Source organism: Tachysurus fulvidraco, chromosome 8 (assembly GCF_022655615.1).
Source record: "Tachysurus fulvidraco isolate hzauxx_2018 chromosome 8, HZAU_PFXX_2.0, whole genome shotgun sequence".
Classification (NCBI taxonomy): Eukaryota; Metazoa; Chordata; class Actinopteri; order Siluriformes; family Bagridae; genus Tachysurus; species Tachysurus fulvidraco.
In genome coordinates, this window is record NC_062525.1 from 4087213 (window position 1) to 4107373 (window position 20161).

The 20161-nt window shown below is 43.1% G+C and overlaps 1 protein-coding gene across 2 annotated transcripts in view; it reads left to right on the forward strand.

The window, feature by feature from the left end:
- Nucleotides 1-20161, forward strand: part of thrab (thyroid hormone receptor alpha b) — a 138890-nt gene that overhangs the window by 111313 nt on the left and 7416 nt on the right. For both annotated transcript variants that reach the window (XM_047817556.1, XM_047817557.1), the window contains 4 exons: nt 4854-4915; nt 12106-12206; nt 12552-12699; nt 13309-13514. In XM_047817556.1, coding sequence (XP_047673512.1) covers nt 4854-4915; nt 12106-12206; nt 12552-12699; nt 13309-13514 — 517 coding nt within the window. The remainder of the gene's footprint in view (nt 1-4853; nt 4916-12105; nt 12207-12551; nt 12700-13308; nt 13515-20161) is intronic.

Here is a 20161-nt window from a genome sequence, read left to right on the forward strand (position 1 = left end):
AATATTTTATTAAGGCTTGAATATTAAAGCTTGTTAACGGACTGTATGAGTAATATGGCTTAAAGGTGTAATAAGTTTAAAGGTGTTTTTGTAAGGTGTGTGTGTGTGTGTGTGTGTGTGTGTGTGTGTGTGTGTGTGTGTGTGTGTGTGTGTGTGTGTGTGTGTGTGTGTGTGTATTTGTTTGTGAGTGAGTGAGTGAGTGAATGAGTGAGAGAGAGAAAGAGAGAGAGAGAGCTGTTAGCCCACTTGAGGTCTCCCCACTAATGGCAAAGTCATGTATTTCTTCCATTTAGAGTAACGAAGATAATAGACTAGCGATGTTGTAGGTGACGAGTCTAGCGTCGTGCTCTCTCTCTGATCTCTATATATGATATCTCTCTCGTATCTAGGATCATAGATCTATACAGTGTGAGATCGATAGCGGATAGGGAGAGGGCTCGTATATGTTATCTATAGCTGCTATATATATGTATATCTATCTCTGTCTTCTCTTTCATATCTGTCTCTCTCTCTGTCTATGTCTCTCTCACCTATATCACTGTATATCTCTCTCGTCTCTCTCTCTGTCTCTCTCTCTCTCTCTCTCTGTGTCTCTCGCTGCTGCTCTCTCATCTCTCTCTCTCTGTGTCTCTCTCTCTCTCTCTCTCTTGTCTCTACTCTGCTCTCTCTCTCTATCTCTTCTCTCGTGAGATAGGAGATGCAGTGCAGATGGGATGCGTGTTCGGAAAAGTTTGACAGCTGTGACCGTTGCTGTGTGATTGGATGGAGATTGTTGCCTGTCATAGATGAAGCTGCATCCTGAGTCAGTGTCTGTCCTCGGAATAAGTGGAAGGAAACAGCGTGGGGAGAGCGTCTGCGCGGTCGGCTGGGTGCGTGTGGGTGGTGGGTGGGTGCTTGGGGTTGGTGTGTGTGTGTGTGTGTGTGTGTGTGTGTGTGTGTGTGTGTGTGTAACTGAACAGGCAGATTGTGTGGGGTCAGTAAGGATTGACAGATACAGTGATGTAGCCAGAAGTGACAGTACAGAGACTTACTGCTGAAGCCTTTTATAGTTATATTTCTCACTGACACAGAATTATTAGGATTTCTTTAGTGTAACAAAAATAAAAAAAACAAAATTAAGCTTCTGCTTTTATCAGTTTAAAAAAAATTTAAATGATAAAAGTAGAAGCTTAATTTTTTTTAATTTTTCTTTCTGAAAAAAAAAATGTTTTACTTTTATTTTGTTTCATTACATTTTTTTTTTTTTTTTTTTTTACTGGAACCTTTTAACTTAATAATTTAATTATTTGTTTTTTGTTATGCTTTTCATTCCTCGAACTTGAGTCCAATTTAAATGCATTTGTTTTTGTTACAGTCTTATTTTAAAAAAAAAAAAAAAAAAAAAACATAATTATTAATTTTTTTTTGTTTGTTGGTTGGTTACACTTTGTTGTTTCATTTCACAATCTCCTTTCTCTTTTTTGGTTTAGATTTAGAAATGTTATTGTATATTTCTTTTTCTTTGTTTGTTTGTTTCTTTACACATTTTTGTTATGTCTTCTGGCTCCTGTGTTTAGGCTCTAGAACGTTCCCTTGGTTCTCCGAGCTCTTTGACTAAAAAGTTTTCAGGTGATGACCTCAGACGAATGTTGGCTACGCAACAATAACACAACATGTTTTTAGCTCAGTGTGTGTTGTGCATATAAAAATCTAGCCTTAAATAGAAGAAGAAGTTTTCTTGAATATCAGGAGTATAAACAGTCCCAGTTTATAGACAAGTTACTGCTGATATAATGTTGAGAGCAAAAGTTTGTACCCCCTCCTACCCTCCTACCTCACTTTTCATCAAACTCCAGCTTGGTGTACTATTGATGATCCTTTGTGTGTATGGGTATGTGTGGGGGTGGGGGGGAAGGGGGTGGGGTGGGAGGGGGTATGGGGAGGGGGGAGGGGGGGGGAGGTGGGTTGCGTGAGTATGTGCTGGTGAGGAGGGGGGGGGGGGGCTGGGGTGGGGAGGGAGGTGGTGCGGGGAGGGGGGAGGGGCGGGGCGGGGGGGGGCGTGGCGTCGGGGGGTGGGGGCGGGGATGGGAGGGGAGGGGAGGGGGGGGGCGTTGCGGGGTGGGGGGGGGCTACCCCTGGATGGGGTGTGGCGGGTAGGGGAGGGGGGTGGGGAGGGGTGGGGGGGTGGGGGGTGGGCGGGGGCGGGGGGCGGGATTGGGGCGGGGGTGTGTGGAGGGGGGGTGTGGGTGGGTGTAGGGGGGGGGGGGGTGGGGGGGGAGGGGGGGTGGGGGGAGCTGGGGGGGGGTGGGGGGCGTGGGCCGGGACTGGGGTGGGTTAGGGGAGGTGGTGGGGTGAGGATAGGGGGGAGGGAGGGATTGTGGGTAGGGTGCGGGGTGGGTGTGTGGGTGGGGTATGGGAGTGTGGTTGTGTGGTGAGGGTGCGGGGTCGTGTCAGGGGGTAGGAGAAGTGGGGCGGGGGTGGGGGGGGGGTAGGACTGTGTGTGTGGTGGGAGGGGGTGAGGCTGAGGGAGGGAGGGAGGGTGGGGTGTGGGTGGGTGGTGTGTTGGGTGTTGGTGGGTGTGGGTTGTGGTGTGTGTGTTGGAGGGGGAGGGGGTAGGGTGGTGTGTTGGGTTGTATGGGGAGGCGTGTGTGTTGTGGTTGGGTGTGTGTTGGGGGTGTGTGTATGGGTGTGTGTGTGTGTGTGTGTTGGTGTGTGTACGGGTGTGTGTGTGTGTGTGTGTGTGTGTGTACGGGTGTGTGTGTGTGTGTGTTTGTGTGTATGGGGGTGTGTGTGAGTGTGTGTTGGTGTGTGTATGTGTATGGGGGTGTGTGTGAGTGTGTGTGTGTGAGTGTGTGTGAGTGTGTGTGTGTGAGTGTGTGGGTGTGTGTGGGTGTGTGTGGGTGTGTGTGTGTGAGTGTGTGTGTGTGAGTGTGTGTGAGTGTGTGTGTGTGGGTGTGTGTGGGTGTGTGTATGGACTGATATTTACGTGCCACTGCTACAGAGAGGAACAGAAATCATTCAGTCTCTCTCTAGTTCTCCTGCGACCTTGATAAAAAATCCTTTTGAATCGTATTGAATGATATTCGAGTGCCGTTCTTATGGACACGCCGTCATGTCAGCACAGCTGAAGGGGTATTAGTCTGTAATTTGATTTGTCTGTGGGCTTTGGTACAATCTGTGCTTCTAGGAACAAAGCTGGCATTTTGTGTTGTGTGTAAAGAAGGAAGGAAGGAAGCGAGCGTGTATGTGTGTGTGCGTGTGTGTGTGTGTGTGTGTGTGTGTGTGTTTCGGTAAGCGTTTTGTTTTATAATGCCAGCAATTTGGTTAGAGATCGTATCAAATTCAGACGAGATTCAATAAGGGACAAAGCGAGACAGAGAGACAGAGAGACAGACCTTGGCTAGGGAATTATTAGCATTTCTGTAAAGAACACACAGAGATGTCAGGATGTTATTTAACAGCAGCTCTAACATGATGACTCGTTATCACGTGTAAATCTTTTCCTATCTGTTTGTTAATGTGCAGATATTTTAAAAGTCTCCAGTAGTTAAAGCTGTTATTTGTAGCTCTTCTTGCTGACAGGTTAAGTGTTCAGGTCCGCTTGTTATATTCTGTCTCACGCAGTCTCACAATTTTTATTTTTATTTATGTAAATTTAAACAAATAATTGTATGACATGTCATGCATTATTCAATAAAATAATGAATCTTCAGCACATGCGACTGTATGAAAATAAACACTTTTACAAACCTCAGGGTGGTAACAGTATCTCCACCTCGTCACACCGTCGATGTCGTGGATTATTTCCCTATACTGACATGTTTTATCTTATTTATCAAGCAAGCAAATACTCATATGTGAGTCGACTCACATACGACTCATGACTCGTGGGATGCGGTAGCTTACTGGTGAAGGTGTTAGACTGCTAAATGGAAGGTAGTGAGCTTGAATCCCAGTTACACCAAGCTGCTACTGCTGGGCCCCTGAGAAAGGTCCTTAAGCCTCAATTACATTTAAATGTATATGTTGACTCTCAAAGTTCAGAGTTGACTCATTTGTGAATGACTCCACAGTAGTTCTTGTGTGCTCAAGCTCCACAGAAATTCACGTTCTTGGTGTGAATAACACGTCGTGTTTGTAATCTCTCTAGATAATCTACGAGCTATCTCTCATCCTCTCTTCCTCTCTAGCCCTTTTCTTCTCTATCACATTGCGTTTATGGCTACCTTATGATGGTATTCTCTAGCTATCTTATATTTCGTCAGATCGATATCCTCGTTCTCACTTGCTAATCGCGCGCTCTTCGTTTATCTCGAAATAGCTTATATAATGAGATGTCCCCACCTGATTGACGATCTGACTCGCGGCAAAAGCGTCGCAATAGATGGGCTATAGCTAGACTCGCTTCTTCTCTCCTCTCGCGTTCGATCTCTCACCCCTCGCTCTCTCCTCTCTCTCTCGCTCTCTCTCTTCGCTCTCGCTCAATCCACAACTGTTTTAAATCAATGTAGAGAACCGAATCTTAACATTCTTCTATTTATTTATTTATTTACTTTATTTATTTAGATTTATTTATATTTATTAGTAATGTCTCCCATTGAATTTTTACATGATTATGTGACCTTGTTGTTAATTAAAGTGTTGAAAATGTGAAAAAAGTCAAAAAATCTCTCTCATATCCTCATTCTCTACTATATATATATCACTCTCTCTCCCTCTACCTCTCTCTCTCCTAATCTCAATCTACCATCTAATCTCTATCCTCTCCCACTCCCTCTCTCTCTCTCTCTCTCTCTCTCTCTCTCTCTCTCCCTCTCACTCCCTCTCTCTCTCTCTCTCTCCCCCCCCCTCTCTCTCCCTTTCTCCATGTGCAGGTGGCTCAATGGCACAAAAAGGAAGAGGAAGAATAGTCAGTGTTCGATGAAGAACATGTCAGGTAAGAAAGACACGCCCACGTTTCCTCTTTATTCCCTCTGATCACACTGAGAACAGATGAAACACTTCACAGAACCAGATCAGCGACTCATAAACAGGGAGTCTGATGTAAAACCACGAGGAGAAACTCTCTGAATCAGAAAAGAATAATGCGTCTCACTCTCGTAGTAAAGTCACGCTGTAAACAAATTACAGCATCAAGATGAACAGCTCGATGACTCGGCGCTGCAGTAAAATACCCTGAGGACGCGTGTGTCCTGTCCTGGGGCGAGTGTAGGGAGGCAGGACAACACAAGGGGCTCTCAGTGGGATGAGACAGCTGTAAGATAACTGTCTGAACGTGTCAGCGTTATGTCCCGAGTGCTGTATGTAATGTCACAGAACCTGCGCTTAAAGAAAGTGTTGCACTTTATATTCTGTTAATACTTCAAAAAATCTGTTAGAACAACTGAGCAAAATAACTATTATTATATTATCATTTTAAAAAAAGGAAACTTCAATTTTAACAATTATTTTTTTAAACATTTTTATTTGATTAATTTAATTAATTTTATTTTATTTAAATTTTATAAAATTGTATTCATTTTTTAAAATAGTTAATTTGATTAATTTTTTTATATAAAATATTTTTTCTAACAATACACAAAAGAGTATTTACATTTTTATTTCATAGTTAGTAACTAATTTCAATTTCGTCTTAATTTTTTAAAGTTTCTGTCTCTGTAATTAAATGATTTTAAAGTTTTTTTTTATGTCTCTAAAAGTTTTTTTTTTAATAATTAAGATTTTCCTGTTACGAATTCAAATATTTTATATTATAATGTTTCTAGCTTTTTCTAAAATATTACAAACTATCTATTAATTAATTTTTTTCTGAAAACATTATTTTTGTACACATTCTATAGAATTTTTAAGGGTGCATTTTAATTAGAAAAATAAAACAGATTACTCGGTTTTATTATGTATAATTATTTTTTTATTTTTCTTAATTTTTGTATTATATATCTATTTGTTTTTATTTTTATCCTATTTTTAAATTTATTTAAAAACTACCAAACATTTTATTTTTTTTTTTTTCTAAAAGATTTCCGGATCCTTTTTTTATTCCAAAATCTTTTTTCTTTTTCTTAGTGCTCATTAATTCTATTTATAAAAGTTTTTTTTTTTCCAATTATTTATTCTACCTACCTATTTATTTATTTATTTATTTATTTATTTATTTATTTATTTAAATTGATTGTCAAGGTTATATACTATTACATTCTAATAAATAAGTCTAAAAATAAAAAAAATATGATCTAAATAAGTAAATAATCATTTCATATTTTTTCCATTCCCCAACGTTGCCAATAATACTGAGACTTTAAACAGTATTAAAAACCCAAGCACCAGAACATCAGGGCACTGAGAGTGTGTCCACTCGACCGTGTGAAGTCACACCGCTGTGACACGTGACACGTCTGAGACAAACGTGTGTAATAAACATCACGGTTTCTCTTCACATGTCCTCCTGCTGCTGTCGGCTCCACAACACCAACCACTCAGTCTGTCTCACCCTGAAGCAGGGAGACGACAAAACACGAAGGAGCACCGAAAGGCTCTGGGGAGAGAGATAAAGATAATTCCAGGACAGAATTCCAGAATCCAGGAATTTGGGGAGAGAAAATAAAAAGAAAGAAAGCAAAAGAAATAAAGGGAAAGTGGCATAATTAAGGAAATGAGATGTCTCTAATAGTACAGAATTAATAATTCCATAAAACCATAAGTGTGTGTGTGTGTGTGTGTGTGTGTGTGTGTGTGTGTGTGTGTGTGTGTGTGTGTGTGTGCACATTTATGACGTTTCAACTAATTCCACATACATGTCCAATACGTCATAAAGGCCTCATGCTGGAGTTTTTACCTCATTAAACATCATTAAACGCTTCACCGCATGCCTTTAAAATGTTGAGTGTGTGTGTGTGTGTGTGTGTGTGTGTGTGTGTGTGTGTGTGTGTGTGTGTGTGTGTGTGTGTGTGTATGTGTGTGTATATGTGGGTGTGTGCTGCTGTATTGATATTTTTTTTCTCCAGCTCTATGTAGCGTCTTATTCTCCATTCTGTTGTGTCTGAGTGTAGTTTAAAAAGCTTTGATGTTCTCACTCACTCTCTCTCTCTCTCTCTCTCTCTCTCTCTCTCTCTCTCTCTCTCTCTCTCTTTTTCTCTGTCTCTCTCTCTCTTGCTCTGTCTCTCTCTGTCTCTCTTTCCCCCTCTCTCTCTCACTCTGTCTCTCTCTCTGTCTCTCTCTCTCACACACACACACACACACACACCTTAGGGTTTCCTACCATCCCCTGATTTCTGCGTTCTTGCTGGATCTTTCTCTGCTTTATATTTCATTAGCAGCAGTCAATAGGCCATTTCCGATCTGCATTGGACACACTGCAGTACAGGAAAGAACAATTTGTCCTGTCTGTGCCGGACGGTTGAAAACAGACAGACAGATGAGACAGACAGACAGACAGACAGATGAGAGAGACAGACAGACAGACAGACAGACAGACAGACAGACAGATGAGAGAGACAGACAGATGAGACAGACCGACAGATCAGACAGACAGATTAGACAGACAGACAGATGAGACAGACAGACAGACAGATGAGACAGACAGACAGAGAGATCAGACAGACAGATGAGACAGACAGACAGACAGACAGACAGATGAGACAGACAGACAGACAGATGAGACAGACAGACAGACAGACAGACAGACAGATGAGACAGACAGACAGATGAGACATACAGACAGATCAGACAGACAGATGAGACAGACAGACAGATGAGACAGACAGACAGATGAGACAGACAGATGAGACAGATAGACAGATGAGACAGACAGATCAGACAGACAGACAGATGAGACAGACAGACAGATGAGACAGACAGATCAGACAGACAGACAGATGAGACAGACAGATCAGACAGACAGACAGATGAGACAGACAGACAGATGAGTCAGACAGACAGACAGATGAGACAGACAGATCAGACAGACAGATGAGACAGATAGACAGATCAGACAGACAGATGAGACAGACAGATCAGACAGACAGACAGATGAGACAGACAGATCAGACAGACAGACAGATGAGACAGATCAGACAGACAGACAGATGAGACAGACAGATCAGACAGATGAGACAGATAGACAGATCAGACAGACAGACAGACAGATGAGACAGACAGATGAGACAGATAGACAGATCATACAGACAGATCAGACAGACAGACAGACAGATGAGACAGACAGACAGATGAGACAGATAGACAGATCAGAAAGACAGACAGACAGATGAGACAGACAGACAGATGAGACAGACAGATCAGACAGACAGACAGATCAGACAGACAGACAGATCAGACAGACAGACGAGACAGATGAGACAGACAGATCAGACAGACAGACAGATGAGTGAGACAGATGAGACAGACAGACAGATGAGACAGACAGACAGACAGATGAGACAGACAGACAGATGAGACAGACAGATGAGACAGACAGATGAGACAGACAGACAGATGAGACAGACAGACAGATCAGACAGACAGACAGATGAGACAGACAGACAGATGAGACAGACAGACAGATCAGACAGACAGATGAGACAGACAGACAGATAGACAGATCAGACAGACAGATGAGACAGACAGACAGATCAGACAGACAGATCAGACAGACAGACAGACAGACAGATGAGACAGACAGACAGACAGATGAGACAGACACCTGGCCTTGAGTAGCAAAATGGCCAAAGCTCTGAGAGGTCTTTTGTTGGAACAGTAGCACGATCTCTCTCTCGTTTTTACGGCTGTGACTCGAGTCTAACGGCGAGCGATTATTTAAAGTGTGCCACAGTGACATTACCAGCTGTTTTAACCCTTTTCCCCACCAGTACACTGGGATCCGTTCTGTCAGCGGAATGGAAATCAATTTATCGGATGTTTTATTCCGTATAGTTAAACGTCTGATGTTGCGTCTGTGAGTCTGATCTAAAGTGAGTCAGGACTCTGTTGTTCTTTCTGTGGGGTTTAGATGTGTTTATTCTCTCTGTCGATGATCTTACGCTGAACTTTAGTGCTGAAGACAAATCTGAGCTGCTTTTTAGATGAACAAACACTCGGAGCTAACCTTTACCTCTAGTATTGTAGAGAAAAAACGGAATCCTGATGAAATTCTACGCATTCTTAAAGTTCTGAGTGTCTACTTTCATACGAGCTTCATATTAACACCACCGTGGAGCGAGACACGAGGACGACGTTCAGTCGGTTACATGGACACGAGAAAGAGGAAGAAACAACATTTTTTGACGTCTGGGAAATAGAGTTAAAGGTGGGGTCTCCGTTGTTTGAAAGCCAATGTTGACATATAAAATCACCAAAACAAACACGCCCCTAACCCAAACGGGTCCCACCCCTGTATCGATAGCTCCGCCCACACATACATACGTAACCCAGGCGACTAACAGAAAGAAACGTGTCTTTATCATAGCTGAAGGGAAGAACAATACGATTGTAGATAAACAAACAAGCAAAAATGCCACACAAACATAATGATGTAAAGGACAAAGGCATATATTAGTTCTGTGTAACAAAGCAAAACCAACGTTACTCACCTATCGAGAAGGAAAAAAGCGCCTCGGCGTCTTAAGTAAAGTCGGCCACATATTCACAGGTCGGAGTTTCCCGAGTCGATAACTCCTGAGCTAAACGCTGTTACTACACAAAACGCGGTTGTAGCTGCCTCTCTACATTACTACGATAGAAAAGAGGTGTTATTTGTGTAGTAACAGCGTTTAGCTCAGGAGTTATTGACTCGGGAAACTCCAACCTGTGAATATGTGGCCAACTTCCTGCTCCTTCAGTTCTCTCCAGCGCTGGAAAGCTGATCCTATATTAACACGTCCTACTTCTTGTCCTTATCGTAAGTCTTTCTTCGCTTTCTTTCTTTGTTTTTATCCTCCATGTCGATGTTAAAACCGCTTTCTGCTAACGTCACACACGTGCAACGAACACTCTCTCCGCCCATATCGACAAGACCCGCCCCTTTCTGCTCATTGGCTACAAGTTTGTTTTGATTTTTGTTTTGTTTGTCGTCCCGACTCAGTTTCTGAAGCATTTCTCAAACAAAGGAGACCGCACCTTAGATTTAATCTAAACACTGAGTTCACGTAGAACCTAGAAAGCATCTACTGGTTTATTAAGTGAGGAATAAAAGTAAAAAAAAATCCTTTAGAGTTTTTTTTAATGATTGTTATGGCTGAAAATGCTAGATGTTTTGGCTTTTATTTCATTTTGTGTTTTTTTTATTGTTTTCTTTTTGAGGAAAACTGGGAACCTGAATTAAAACCTGAAATCACAAGCACCGGATTCTTCTTTCTAACGTCTCTCATTGAGACACATCTGTAATGACTTTCTGCCAGGGAAATTTGGATTAACGGGTGTGGTGACGTCACGCGGAGCGTCTCGGCCCGAATCTGCCGAAAATCTGTTCGAAAAATTTCGCCGAAAAATTTGCTTGATTTTGTGAAATTTGCAATGATGTGGGGGGTCACGGTGGCTTAGTGGTTAGCACTTTCGCCTCACACCTCCAGGGTCGGGGGTTCGATTCCCGCCTCCGCCTTGTGTGTGTGGAGTTTGCATGTTCTCCCCGTGCCTCGGGGGTTTCCTCCGGGTACTCCGGTTTCCTCCCCCGGTCCAAAGACATGCATGGTAGGTTGATCGGCATCTCTGGAAAATTGTCCGTAGTGTGTGAGTGTGTGAGTGAATGAGAGTGTGTGTGCCCTGTGATGGGTTGGCACTCCGTCCAGGGTGTATCCTGCCTCGATGCCCGATGACGCCTGAGATAGGCACAGGCTCCCCGTGACCCGAGAAGTTCGGATAAGCGGTAGAAAATGAATGAAAGAATGCAATGATGTGATGAAGCCAAGCTGCTGCTATTATCCCAAATGTTTTTATTTTCACTCACTCACTGCAGGTCCTGAAGACCATTACAAAGTTTTATTTACTTTGGGAAAATTGTTAGAGATAAATATTAACTTACATTTAAACCTTAAAAGTTTTCTGATGAAAAAAAAAAATTTTTTTATACAATTTTTACAGTTTCTATGTTACTGTAAAGCTGCTTCGAGACGACGTGTTGTTAAAAGCTTTTTTTTTTTAAAAATGTAAAAAAGATTTTATTGAAGACAGCCTTTAGTACTTTATTTTTTTATTCATTTTTTTATCCATTTATTTAATGTTTGTGTGTCTGTGACCTCCATAAATCGCTGTGTTGTGTAAGGATTTCGGACGACGTGCCGTTTCTAAGGAAATATTTTTCTTGGACTTGGTCTCTGTTCGCTCACCGGTTCAGACGGAAAGCCTTGATTTTTCATCACACTCATCACACTCTGTATGTCGGTGCGAACGGATACTTGACTGTTATGATGTCATTGTTTGACTTTGATGCATGGAATGTTTCCCACACAGCGAAATGTTTTCAAGACTAGTTAAGTGTGTATGTGTGTGTTTGTGTGTGTGTGTGTGTGTGTGTGTGTGTGTGTGTGTATGTGTGTGTTTGTGTGTGTGTGTGTGTGTGTGTGTGTATGTGTGTGTTTGTGTGTGTGTGTGTGTGTGTGTGTGTGTGTGTGTATGTGTGTGTTTTTGTGTGTGTGTGTGTGTGTGTGTGTGAAAATGAGTGAGTGAGTGAGTGAGTGAGTGAGTGTGTGTGTGTGTGTGTGTGTGTGTGTGTGTGTGTGAGTGTGTGTGTTTGTGTGTGTGTGTGTGTGTGTGTGTGTGTGTGTGTATGTGTGTGTTTTTGTGTGTGTGTGTGTGTGTGTGTGTGTGTGAAAATGAGTGAGTGAGTGAGTGAGTGAGTGAGTGTGTGTGTGTGTGTGTGTGTGTGTGTGTGTGTGTGTGTGTGTGTGTGTGTGTGTGTGTGTGTGCGGCGGTTGAAGACCTACGTATTCAGGAAACACTTCAACTAGCACTTCTTTCCTTATCTTTTGCAAAAAAAAAAAAAAACACTTATGTACGTCGCTCTGGATAAGGTCGTCTGCCAAATGCTGTAAATGTAAATGTGTGTGTGTGTGTGTGTGTGTGTGTGTGTGTGTGTGTGTGTGTGTGTGTGTGTGTGTGTGTGTGTTTTAACCCTGTTTTCTGTTTTGTTTTTTTAAGGGTACATCCCGAGTTATCTAGAGAAGGATGAGCCGTGTGTGGTGTGTGGAGACAAAGCCACTGGCTACCACTACCGCTGTATAACCTGTGAGGGCTGCAAGGTGTGTAACCACACACACACACACACACACACACACACACGCACACACTCATGCACACACACACACATGCACACACACATACACCCGCGCACCCACACACACACACACACACACACACTTGCTGTCATCTTATTGCCTGTGACATGCTTTGATTTTTTTCACTCTCTTATTTGATCTCTACACGTTGCACGTGCAAGTCACAGCATCAACCCCAGTCTCAGGATGAAGGCTGTCGTCATGACATTTAAAAATGAGCAGGTGTCCAAGTTTGTGAAGATCTCTCTCTCTCTCTCTCTCTCTCTCTCTCTCTCTCTCTCTCTCTCTCTCTCTCTCTCTCTCTCTCAGGGTTTCTTCCGGCGCACCATCCAGAAGAACCTTCACCCGTCGTATTCCTGCAAGTACGATGGCTGCTGCATCATCGACAAGATCACACGCAACCAGTGCCAGCTGTGCCGCTTCAAGAAGTGCATCGCAGTGGGCATGGCCATGGACCGTGAGTCATCACACACACACACACACACACACACACACACACACACACACACACACACACTCCTACTGTACAGTGTGTGTGAGAAGTCAGGAGCCGTTGAGGAAAAATTATACAGGAAAAAAAAATACAGTGGATTGTTTATTTTATTAAAACAAACTATTCATTCAGTTTCACATCGTCAATGATGTCTGAAATATTATTTAAAAATCTCTCTCTCTCTCTCTCTCTCTCTCTCTCTCTCTCTCTATCTTCTCTCTCTCCTTTCTCTTTCTCACCTCTCTCTCTTCTCTCTCTCCTCTCTCTTCTCTCTCTCTTCTCTCTCCTTTCTCTTTCTCACCTCTCTCTCTTCTCTCTCTTTCTCGCCCCTCTCTCTTCTCTCTCTCTTCTCTCTCCTTTCTCTTTCTCGCCTCTCTCTCTCTCTTCTCTTTCTCCTCTCTCTCCTTTCTCTTTTTCACCTATTTCTCTCTTCTCTCTCTCCTCTTTTTTTCTCTCTTCTCGCTCTCCTCTCTCTTTCTCTCTCTCTCACTCTCTGCTCTCTCACTCTCTCGCTCTCCCCTCTCTCTCTCTCTCTCTCTCTCTCTCTCTCTCTCTCTCTCTCTCTCCCTGCAGTGGTTTTGGACGAGGCGAAACGAGTGGCCAAGCGGCGTCTCATCGAGGAGAACCGGGAGAAGAGGAAGAAGGAGGAGATGGTGAAGACCCTGCAGAACCGACCCGAGCCCACGGGTACAGAATGGGAGCTGATCCGCCTCGTGACCGAGGCTCACCGCCACACTAACGCCCAGGGCTCACACTGGAAACAGAAACGCAAATTCCTGGTAAGGAGACGTCGGCTTCTCTATGAGGTTTAGTCTAAAAAAAAAAAAAGAAGTATACACTCACTGAGCCACTTTATTAGGAACACCTGTGTGTTTACGTGGTTAACGAGTCGGCCAATCACGTCACGGCAGGACTGGGTACAGGATCAGGAGGGTTGCGTCAGGAAAGGAATCTGCTGAGTATCTAAAACTAAAACAGCAAAAGAATCAAACGGCATGCTAGCAGATATCGGAGGGCTAAAAGTTTGAGATGAACAGTAACTTAAACATTTAAAAGCTGCGTAGAGACACAACGTGTATTGTTAAAATCAACCGAATTGAACTGGAATGAAAAATAAATACTACCTGATAAATGCAACAACTGTAGAAAGAAATATAAAAAAGAAATAAAGAAAGAAATATTGACTCTGAAAGCAAATAAAAAAGATATCCAGCTGCTGTATTAAACTGTAAGACTAAACTTTTTGTGTATCGTCCTCTGTGTAATGGATTTTATGTAATGTCTTGTATTTTTTTGTCCTCTTTGTCTTGTCCTTGTCTGTCTTGTCCTGCACTATTTGTACCAGGTTGTACAGATGCACTTGATGTATTTAGGACTAACTAACTAAGTCCTTATAGCCCTGTCTTTGTGTTATGTAGCACCCTGGTCCTGGAGAAACGGTGTCTCATGTCTCTGTGTACTGCAACAGCTATATACGGTTGTAATGACAATAAAAACGACTTGACTCTTTACTTTACTAAGATGTAGGAGTGTGTTAAAGAATGTAAAAGTGAAACTGTGCTGCAGAAGGAAGGAAAGGAAAGTGGGAAGGAAGGAAGGAAGTGATGAAGAAAGCGCGGAAGGAAGTGTATAAGGAAGGAAGGAAGGAAGGAAGGAAGGAAGTGCTGAAGAAAGCATGGAAGGAAGTGTATAAGGAAGGAAGGAAGGAAGGAAGGAAGGAAGGAAGTGCTGAAGAAAGCGGGGAAGGAAGTGTAGAAGGAAGGAAGGAAGAAAGGAGTAAAGAAAGAAAGAAAAGATGGAAAGAATGGGAGGATGAAAGCATGGAAGGAAGTATAGAAGGAAGGAAGGAAGGAAGGAAGGAAGTGCAGAAGAAAGCACGGAAGGAAGTGTATAAGGAAGGAAGGAAGGAAGTGCTGAAGAAAACGTGGAAGGAAGTGTATAAGGAAGGAAGTGCTGAAGAAAGTATGGAAGGAAGTGTATAAGGAAGGAAGGAAGTGCTGAAGAAAGCATGGAAGGAAGTGTATAAGGAAGGAAGGAAGGAAGGAAGGAAGTGCTGAAGAAAGCGCGGAAGGAAGTGTATAAGGAAGGAAGGAAGGAAGGAAGGAAGTGCTGAAGAAAACGTGGCAGGAAGTGTAGAAGGAAGGAAGGAAGAAAGGAGTAAAGAAAGAAAGAAAAGATGGAAAGAATGGGAGGATGAAAGCATGGAAGGAAGTGTATAAGGAAGGAAGGAAGGAAGGAAGGAAGTGCTGAAGAAAGCACGGAAGGAAGTGTATGAGGAAGGACGGAAGGAAGGAAGGAAGTGCTGAAGAAAGCGCAGAAGGAAGTGTATAAGGAAGGAAGGAAGGAAGGAAGGAGTAAAGAAAGAAAGAAAAGATGGAAAGAATGGGAGGATGAAAGGATGGATAATGGAAAGAACAGGTGGAGAAGGAAGGAAGGGGAAAAAATCAGTCAAATTCTCCATTTCGCACATTTTTTTCTTTAATAAAAAATCTGTCAGTCAGTGTCAAATCATGATGTGTGTATGAATAGATTATTTCCCATTTGTCCTGTTAGTGCTGTGTGTGTGTGTGTGTGTGTGTGTGTGTGTGTGTGTGTGTGTGTGTTTCATTATGTCACTGTGCTCCACTTTTGCTTGGCTTGCTCTGACACTGTGAGTGAGGTCTAAAATCGCGTGCCTCGCTTTGTGTCTCAGAGGGAATAAGAGTCAGGTCGAGGCAGCATGAACGACAGATGCACAGAGAGAAAACAGGAAAAGCTTCATCTTCAAGAGAAAGGAGCACCGTGTAGGGAAGGAAGAAAAGAAAGAAGTGATGGACATTAGGATGTTGAATGAGATTATGTGATTTTTGCCTTCATGTGTATGTATTGACCTGCTGTTAGCCTCCTTATAGAACATGTTCAGAGTTAATACATCAGCAATAACACAGCCGAGTCTCTCTCTCTCTCTCTCTCTCTCTCTCTCTCTCTCTCTCTCTCTCTCTCTCTCTCTCTCCACATGCGCAGTGGAAGAGTGAGGGTGGCGTGTTGAGAGCGTTTAACATCTTGCCAATTTTTGGGGGATTTTATGCAGTTTATTCTGTTTAACATCTCGGATTAATTCATTTTGTTGTGTGTGTGTGTGTGTGTGTGTGTGTGTGTGTGTGTGCGTGTGTGTGTGTGTGTGTGTGTTGGTAACTTGATGGAGCAGGAGAACATGGTCTCTGCCTCCCGTATGAACAGTGCGATTGTGTTTTTTTGCATCGTAGTGAACAACAGACTTCTCTTGGTTTCTCCCCTCAGTTCCTCAGTTAAAAAGGTTATGCTGTCTATCGTCCCTCCTTTTATCCCTGACGAGATAATAACCAAAGAGCTTTCTCGGTACGGGCGAGTGGTCTTCCCCGTTAACAAAATCCCCCTTGGCTGTAAGTCCCCACTTGTTCAACACCTGGTGTGTTTAATGCTTTTTAAGAAAGGCACAGAAGAGCTAAATGCTGTTTTTAAATTCAACATCAATAGTTTTGATTACGGCATTCACTAAATTCCAGGGGTTTCGTTACCACGACGTAAAGTGGGCGTGTTTCTGGAGGGCTTGGAAAAACGCCCTCTTTAAAAAAACAAGCGTACCTACGATGGATGATGAAGGACAAAACAGTCATACAAGTAGATTTTATATCTATTATGCTTTATTATTTTACAGTTAGGGTTAGATTATCAAATAGGCCACGCCTGCCTGATCAGGGCCAGCTGTCGAGGGTCCCGGAACTGCTGCTGCACCAAAGCTATAGGAGAGTGAGCTCCAAGCCTGGACTGCAGCCCAGAAGTCCACCAGAGTTACAAAACCCCCGGAAAAGCACTGCGTGGCTGAACTGGACCTTGCTTGGCTTAACCAGCACAGGAATAGCCTTGCTTGGCTGAACCGGCCCCAGATAAGCCCTGCTTAGTGGATTCTGGGGCAGTGCTGGCGCTGCCTGCACTGGCAGAGGCAGGCACAGGGGTGCAGAGCCATCGCTCAGAGCCCCCGGACACTACACCAGTACAGGGGGAAGGGGGTGACATGAAAATGGTGGAAGAGCCTAGTTTTAAAGTACCAACAAAGAGAAAAAAACAAGGTAAGGGACAGGGGAAAAACAACAAAACTTCTCTTCTAAAGTGAAGGTGCTTTTAGTAATGTTGAAATCTTTAGATTGAAGAAATTGATAACTGGTGAATAGGGAAGACCTCTGTGATGACTCATAAAATGTCTGGTGTGTTTTATGTTGGAGACATTTTGACCCTCTGTTTATTTTGTCTACGTTTTATAATGAGTGCGATTCACATTCCGAGCTTGAATTTAAATGGTGCAAGAGAGTACAGCAAGAGAATTAAGATGTATGAACTTCTAAAGCAAAAGCATATTGATGTTATGCTACAGAAAACCCACAGCGATGTCAGTTATGCCGCTGATTGGATGAAGGAGTGGAATGGGTTGGTGATTTTAAGACATAACACGACACTCAGTGGTGGAGTCGCCTTGCTGCTTGCTCGAAATTTTATTCCTTGTTCTTATTCATTGACGAGGATTTCAATTGGGAGGTTTTTAAAAGTGAAAACTTTTGCTGACTACAACACGGCTGATATTTTAATTTTCGGTGGATTTTAACTGTACAACAGATACAACAGGGGGCGCTGGTATGCCCACGCTTTAAAAGTGTGACTGAGATGGATGCTCCTTCCAAGTTCTTTCTCAGTTTAGAGCAAAAGAATGCTCTGCAAACAGAATTAGGGGATTTCTCAACAGAGCCCGCTGAAATTCACAAGCACACAGTAAGCCTCTCAGTAAGATGGTGGAGGAGAACTTTCTCCTGAGCCTGCCAAAGCTCTCTGAGGATGCGGCCAGGAAGTTAGACAAAGAGCTGACCCTGGAGGAGCTTCACAAGGCTCTCCAGGGCATGGAGAATGGAAGGGTGCCAGGAATAGACGGACTCCATGTTGAGTTTTACAAGACTTCCTGGTCGGTTATAGGACAGGACATGCTGGATGTCTTAAGGGACAGTGCGAGGATATGTAGACTACCTTTGAGCTGCAGCAGGGCCCTACTGCCAAAAATGGGAGACCTGAAGAACTGGTGCCTGGTGTCACTACTGTGCACTTACTGCAAGCTGCTCTCAAAAGCATTAGCCTCAAAACTGTCTAAGGTCAGGACCAGACGTACCGTGTGCCTGATAGGTCCGTATTTGTTAACATATATTTAATTCATGACATTTTGGACATCTTCTGGGCAATTGGGCTTAAAGACTGGTCTGATTTTTCTATATCAAGAAAAGACATTTGACCTGGTTGAGCATGAATATTTGTGGAAGGTGTTGGAAACCTTTGGGTACAACCCCGGTTTTCTAGCCATGATCAAAGTGTTGTACAGTGAAATTGAGAGTGTACTGAAGGTTAACGGTGGTTTACGTGCCCCTTTTAAAGTGTACAGGGGTATACGGCAAGGCTGTTCTCTGTCAGGTATGCTGTATTCACTAGCAATTGAACCTCTTTTAAATTGACTGAGATTTAATCTTTCTGGTTTTAATATTCCACACAGCATTGCTTCACTATGTCTTTCAGCATATGCAGATGACCTGGTAGATGACATTTCAGCATATGCAGATGACCTGGTAGTTATGATTGCCTCACAGAAAGATGGGGATGTTTTAACTTATATTTTATATAAGTAGATAAGTTTTTATCTACTGCCAAGGTCAACTGGGCAAAGTGTGAAGCTATTTTAGTTGGGGAGTGGGGAAGTGGGCAACCTACACTTCCTGGAGGTTTAGTGTGGAAAAGAGGTGGTTTTAAGTACTTGGGTGTCTACCTGGGGAATGATGAGTTTTTGAATAAACATTTGGATGGCCCTGTGGAGCATGTGAAGGGCAGACTGAGCCAGTGGAAGCAGCTGGTCCCAAGGATGTCCTACAGGGGGTGATCGCTGGACATCAACAACCGCTAAACCTGCTAGCAAGCATCCAGACCCTTCTTGTGGATTTTTTTCTGGGATGGTCTACACTGGATCCCTCAGGGCTTTCTCTACCTGCCCAAGGAGGAAGGAGGGCAGGAGCTGGTCCAGCTAGTCAATAGAACCGCAGATTTCCGTTTTCAGTTCATCCAGAAGTCAACCAGACTCCTTGCTAGACCTAAAGATTTGGTATGGATAGCAGCAGCCAGTGGATTACTACGCACAGTTGGTGGTCTGAGGCTGGATAGGACTTTGTTTTTAATGGACACCAAAACGCTGGACGTTTCTGGGTTACCATTGTTTTATTATGAGCTGTTTAAAATCTGGAACTTTTTAAAAAACAGAACAAAGGCGGTGGAACACTATACTGGCTGATGGAGGAGCCTCTGGTGTATGGTGGGCAGATGGACATCTCCAGGGTGACCGTCCCTGCACCGTCCAAGACTCTCATCTCCGCAGGCATTGTGACACTCCGGGAGCTTGTGGACATCTTCGGAGCTGCCCTGTCGAAGGTAGAGGACCTGGCAGCGCTTATAGGACTGCGGTCCCTGTGTGCTGTCAATCAACTCTTACACCGCTGGAGGTCCTCCCTAACATCATAGGAGCATGTTGGGCTGGTGGATTACCAACACACAGAGACTGGTCCTATAGAACAGGGACCCTTTCCCAAGATGAACATTGCTCCTGACCTTGACTGATGTAAAGGTACCCTCTTGGAGTTCCGGAGTAAGGGGAAGATGGACTTTGGGACAGTGTCGGGGAAGCTGCTCTACAGAGTCTGTGTTAAGGTTTTAGATAAGTACAAGCTGAGTGGGAGGGTAGACACCCCACGTAGAAGTATAGTGTGGTTTTAATGATGATATTAAACCGGAGTGGAGACACTGTACAAATCACCTTTAAACAAAAAAGCTGCCGACCGCCAACGGAGGATTTTACACTGTGTTCTTTTTGTGTAGTCTTTTATTCAGTTTCTCCAGACTTGATTGATTTTATTTGTTTTAAAAAGCATGAATGATTTGCACATTTGAATCAGTGTGGTGGCGTAACAATGCTCTGTGCTCTGTTACTCTGAAAGGGAACTAATCTTGGCACCAGAGCTAAAATAATTACTGTTCTCTCTACCCGAATTTATTGAAATATTTATTTATTTATTTACTTACTTACTTATTTATTTATTTATTGACTCATTCTGATTTTTATATGTAAGTCTCTCTCTCTCTCTCTCTCTCTCTCTCTCTCTCTCTCTCTCTCTCTCATATACTATATGTATAGTGCACAGATATGTAAACAGTAAAAAACCGAGTACTCACTTCACTCTGACTGACTGACTCTTTCGCTGTCTGTCTGTCCATTTGGCTGTCTCTCTCACTGTGTCTCTTATCAATCAGATACACCACATCACGTCTTTCTCTCTATCTCGCTCTTTCTCTCTCTCTCTCTCTTCCTGTCTTTCCTTATTTAGTAAATGAC